The 5,521-nt window shown below is 40.7% G+C and overlaps 1 protein-coding gene across 1 annotated transcript; it reads right to left on the bottom strand.

Moving 5' to 3' along the window:
* Window positions 1-2,693: 2,693 nt before the first annotated feature.
* Window positions 2,694-4,546, bottom strand: K441DRAFT_655814 (uncharacterized protein). Its single transcript, XM_067647923.1, has 4 exons — window positions 4,280-4,546; window positions 4,073-4,186; window positions 3,611-3,735; window positions 2,694-3,551 (listed from the first exon to the last, which is right to left on the bottom strand). The coding sequence occupies exons 1-4, from the start codon at window positions 4,394-4,396 to the stop codon at window positions 2,990-2,992; spliced, it is 918 nt and encodes a 305-aa protein (XP_067506654.1). The 5' UTR covers window positions 4,397-4,546; the 3' UTR covers window positions 2,694-2,989.
* Window positions 4,547-5,521: the final 975 nt, after the last annotated feature.

Genomic DNA, 5,521 nt, shown 5'->3' with positions numbered 1-5,521 from the left:
ATAACCCTACGGCTATTTATAGCTATACTACCAGGGATTAAAGTTATAGGTCGCAGTTACGCTTTACGCCGCTAAAACCGCCCTATATATTAAAAGGCGGTTAATAGTGACACTTAGAGGATCAGAACTAATTGTATTCCTTAGACAAAAATATAATAGCGTAGTCCTACTAGGAGTTTAGCTAAAATTATATAAAGTAGCAGCTAGCTAAATTAAGCCCTATAAAGTAATACGAGGAGCTAGGGCACCTACGAGCGTCTCCATTACTATTTTATGCTATTGCTAACATAGCGGTAAATATAAATTCTATAGATAAGCTGCTGCAGGGTATTACCTTAAGTAAAGGATAGCATAGAAGCTAGAGTAGCCGCGTAATCTAGTAAGGCTTCTAGCTAAAAACGTATAAATATACCGGCTAATTAACGTATATAATAGAGTAATACTAGGACGCCAGATAAGCTAAGGCGGCTTAAGAATTCTTAATATTAGCCCTTTATAGAATTGTCCCTATAGCACCAATTACAATATCCAACAGTTTACGCTAATGTAAAGCGGTGCCTAAGAACTAAAGGGACGATATAGGTCTAAGTTAAGTTTAGATTACTTAAAAAGAGTAATTTCTAAGTAGAAGGGGTTGTTCGGGTAGTCTAGAGACTAAATTTAAGTAGAGTAAATAGCTATAGATACACGGAAGGGTTATTTTTAGGTAAGAAGCCCAGAGGTAGTATAAGAGCGCTTATTAGATATTGGAGGATTAAACTATAGGTACAGTATTAGGAGAGGCTAAAGCATACTTACTCTACGCTATTATTAGTATAAGATACGGGATATTGGGAATATAAGGGCAGTGTAGCACTTACATTAACGCTAAGTTAGTGAAAAATGCCTTATAGTAGGGATTATAATCCAATAAAGAGGTGGCGTAGCGTTAGAAAGTCTAGGAGAAGAAGGAGAATTAAAAGGTAAAATATAGAGAACGGGGGAAGGTCGTCCTTTTATAGTTGACGTTAGACAAGGATACTAGATTACTAAAAGATTAGCTAAGAAACTTAATTTTCTACAAATATAAGATTTTCTAAGTCATGGCTTAGACACCTCTATAACTAGTAATTAAACCCTCTAGATTTAGAGGGCTCTAAGCCTACTAGACAGAGTTTATAAGCAGAGCTTTAAGCAGAGCTTTAAGGGGGAGACCCCCTTAAACCCCCCTACGCACTTTATTTTACTACATAGCTAGTATACTATATAGGTAGAGGTGTTATAAAGCCTTTAGTAGAGCTTTTAGTAGAGCTTTTATAGAACTTTATACGGAGCTTTATATAGAGCTTTCGCTAGTAGAGCTTTGTGTACGGCCCCCCCTAAGGTTTATTCCGTAGAGCTCTCGCAAAGCTTTAGGCCTCTATATAGCTACAAAGCTTACAATCGCTACTCCTCCGCTAATACAGCTCGCAAGAGGCTGTAAAGTAGATATATTAGATGCGTATAGAGTCCTCTATAATTATATACGTTAATATTCGCAATATTAGTAGGACAACTTATCATAATATTTTAATATTCATTACGTGGATTCTGCTACAACTTACCACGCGCACTTTTTTTCTAACCAATTAGAAGCTAGCTCTTCAACCAATCAGAAGCAGGCTTAGCTAAGTTTAAAATCCAAGACCTAAAAGTAATAGACTACTCATAAACTCGGGTCAATAAGTAGCACTAGTATAGTAGCTCATCTCTTCGTAGTAAATACCTAGCTATTCTATAGTATAATAGTAAAGTTAACTACTAATTAGTATTGGTTATATAAGGTAATATTATATAGCTACAGTTCGTAGATAGTATGATAATTGTTATTATATTTTTTATCTTGCTTTAGAAAGGGCGAGGAGCTTAAGGCTCCTCGCCACGCTAGTGCCGCGGCGACACGTGACGGCAACTTGCCTCGCGTAACGGCAACTTGCCTATATTCCCGACACCCTTATTAGCTAAAACACATATTTTAAAGCCCTTTAGTATTAGTTTAGATAGAATATTAACAATTTTAGGAGCACGGCCTATAAAGCGCTAGATTGTTTCGTTAATGGCGAGGTAGGTTTTAGGGGTGTAGAGCTTTCTAAAGTAAGCCGGATATCCTTAGTAAGTTTATAAACTCCATCGAATGTAGTTTTAGGTGCTTTATCGGATTTAGGCTATAGTGGTAAGGCTCGAAAGTAACGATTAAGTTGCTAAAATCTGTTAATTAAAATATACTTTTTAATAACATACCCGCAGCCATGTGATTTTAAATCCTTCTAGTAGGCCTTAATACACGATTCTATAGTAATACCTGTATGAATAAGCACTCCGAAGTACGTATAGAGTTCCTGCTTGCATATTGGCTACTATAGGCGTGGCTAATCCGTCTCCTTATTTGGCGGGTAGAATTCTACGTGTACATTCGTCTACTCTATAAGCTTATCTATTATCTTATCTATAAAGAATAAGCTAAATAGCTGGAAAGGATCGTGTACATCGACGTTGGAGGGGAGGTTTGGTAAGCCATGGTTGTCCCAATTATTAATATAGAGAGGTTCAAATCTGGGCAACGGCCAGGGCTTGGGGCGGGGTTGTTTTGCACTCTAATTCGGCTGAACGTTATACTGAGTAGGCTGAACAAGGTCTTTATCGATCCTGGCACGATTGGAAGGCATGGTAGTGGTGTAATTCATAATTGAATTCTATATAGATATACGCGTTGTTTTGATTCTGGTGTTCGCGCACGAACCACCTACTCCGAGGACCCCATCGTGTCAAGGGATAACATGTTGGCGATTCTCTCATCCCAAAAAGCAATCAAGCACTAGGCATTCTTGAAAGGGGCCCACGGCTGCCAATGTTCTACAGAAAACAGTCGGAGCATTAAGAGTAGCAGTCCGATCAGCTTTTATTTCCATTAGAGTATACTGTATTAGAGCAACAAATTCATACACAAATCAGCCATATTACCACAACGTTCTCATCCCATATTCTCCCAAAAACCTGCCACCCCAGCTAGATCATCCGCATTTAGGAAATCAGACCCCTCGTTAAGCAATATCCGCCACATTGCATTCCTCGTCCCGATTGGGAACCCCGGCTGGTCCCAGTACCTGGTCATGATTCCTTTTGCGTGCGCGGTAGCTACCTGCTTCCTCAGCAAACCCAACTGTGTCGAGTTGAACGTTTCGGCAACCACATCTCCAAACTGGGCTGCGAAATCAGTTGAGGCGATGGGCGAGTCATATTTTGTAATATTCTCGAAGGTTGTACTAAGATACGGGAGCGGGGCGTCGTAGAAAGCGTAGCGCGGGCTAGATGTAGATGGGGTGGCGGACTGAATGGCAGAGAGCGGAGTATTTCCTGTGCCGATGACGGTGACCGCGCCAGTAGTCAGGGAATTACCGTCGTAGGTTGTCAAGTAACCACCCTTGAGCAGCGGGCTAAGGGCTGAGAGAACGACAGGCCACGTTTCGTCCCCGGAAGTTTTCACATCGATGAAGAGATAGAGGGTTTGACCTGAGGAGGTATCATAAACACCGCTATGGAATGAAGTCAGCAGGTGTAAAAATAGCTAAAACGTAGTAGAGGTCGGGTCTACTTCTTAGTTACTGATGGAGCAAATTTTGTGACAGGGTTCTGCCGATGTAGCGTGTCGAGGATAGGTTGGATATAGAGAGAATCCAGTGTACGAACGTCAGTTAGAGCACTCAGCTCGTGTCCGACCTAGGAGGCAATAGTCAGCACTTTGGACTCGAGTTTATCTGATAGCGGAAAAGTAGTAGCAGCTACGCAGTAGAATAATGAATTTGAACAAAGGCTAATAGTAGAGGCTAATATTCTAAGGCTTTTATTCTTGCTCCAGCCCTAATTCTAAAAAATAATATAGGAAAACGTTTCAGAAATTAGCCGAGAACATGACGGAGTAAAAGAGAATTAGCAATTAGCGTGTGAATTAATTAGTGGAATATCTATTAGAGAAAGATGTTACAAGCAAGGCGGACTGAACTCGACGCAGTAATTGGGTCTGTAATGCTCAAGGTAACATATTCAGGCGACGTACGTGGAGTGTGCCGTTAATCAACCAGACATCGGCCTCAATAGACATAGCGCCGTAAGACAGGGCGGAGTAGAACGGAATATCTCTCCAGTAGTCATTGTGGGAGTGAAATGGTTTCTGGGGAAAGTTATGAGCATTGAAACTATCATCGAATACTAATGGAGGGATCCAATGTCAGGAAGAACGGGGAATGCGTGATAGGGACTTTACGGGAATGATGCCCCGGGTCAAGTCGGTTGGATATGTGTACAGACTGCTTTTGTCGGTGTTCTTGAGAATGTTCTGTAGCGTAGTCGAAACGTCAGGAATTGGAGAGGCAAAGCCCATTGTAGCTAAGGATAACCAAGAGGACAGAAGTATAGGTGATCGCATAGTGTAAGGAACGAAAATGGAAACTGTTTCAACAGTAAGGAGTGGTGAGACAAGAGTCGATTCGAGTGCGGATATGCAAGAAGGATGGCAATTATGGGACTCTGGGATTTATACGTGCTATATGGAAGGTGATGTCGGCGAAGGTCCACTTCCGACGCTCTTCCGAACCAATCAACTGGATCACGCCCCCATGGCGAAGCTTGACTCCCTGTCAGAGCGGGGTTCTTAGCGGTACATTAGTGTTACTTGATAAAGCGGTTAAGTGAATCAGAGCAGGCTCTAATACTGAAAAAGAAAAAGTAGGAAATACCGAGGTTCCTTGATGGTCTGAAGCTGGTAGTTACGGTTGGCCTTGGTCGGCCTGCTGTGTGGTAGGTCGTCGTTGCGTTGGTTAGCAGGATGACTATGATACTATGCACGCCTGGTGGCGTAAAGACTACTCTACATTCTGTTATATTGAACATCTGATCAGCCTCAAAAAGAGGAGGCTTCTAGCTCGATTGATTGGCCATGTCAACATACGCGGGTCTTGGTTCGAATTTCGCGATCGCCCTGGTTTTTACCATCTGAAAAAACGGACAGCCACAGGGTTGTCAATAATATTTTCATTCATTGCTTCATAGCGATTTATTCATTCATAAGGGATGATAATAATTGAATATTTTGACAACCCTTGTGGATGAATATTCATAAAATTATGAATATATATAGAGACTTGAAGCTCTTGTGGTGTAGTAGGAAGCTTTTATAGTGTAGTAAAAAGATACTAAGGTGTAAATACAGGACTAATTTTACACTATATGTTCTAATATATACATAAGAGAGAGCTACTGGTGAGCGTTAGCAGATATGGCAATAACTAGTTATATAAGGCGCCGAGAGCGCCAAGAGAAAATTTCATTTTAAAAAAAATAATGCCATCGTAATAACTTTAATTATGCTTTAGTTAAAGAGATAAAATTAATCTAAAATGTAATATTTATCTAGAATGCCCATAGCTTATATAATCACTTACAACATAACCGTAATCGACCCCCGAGTTATGTTGTATAGTTATTGCCATGTCTGAACGCTAGGGGA

Source organism: Cenococcum geophilum (genome assembly GCF_001692895.1).
Source record: "Cenococcum geophilum 1.58 unplaced genomic scaffold K441scaffold_10, whole genome shotgun sequence".
Taxonomy (NCBI): Eukaryota; Fungi; Ascomycota; class Dothideomycetes; order Gloniales; family Gloniaceae; genus Cenococcum; species Cenococcum geophilum.
This window is presented reverse-complemented; position numbering and strand designations above follow the sequence as displayed.

Excerpts from the sequence above, each read along its gene's own strand:
- K441DRAFT_655814 (XM_067647923.1), bottom strand. The coding sequence starts at position 4,396 with ATGGGCTTTGCCTCTCCAATTCCTGACGTTTCGACTACGCTACAGAAC. Across the intron at positions 4,187-4,279 it reads TGACCCGGGGCATCATTCCC|AAACCATTTCACTCCCACAA; the intron begins GTAAAGTCCCTA and ends AACTTTCCCCAG. Across the intron at positions 3,736-4,072 it reads TGATTAACGGCACACTCCAC|GTCGGACACGAGCTGAGTGC; the intron begins GTACGTCGCCTG and ends ATTGCCTCCTAG.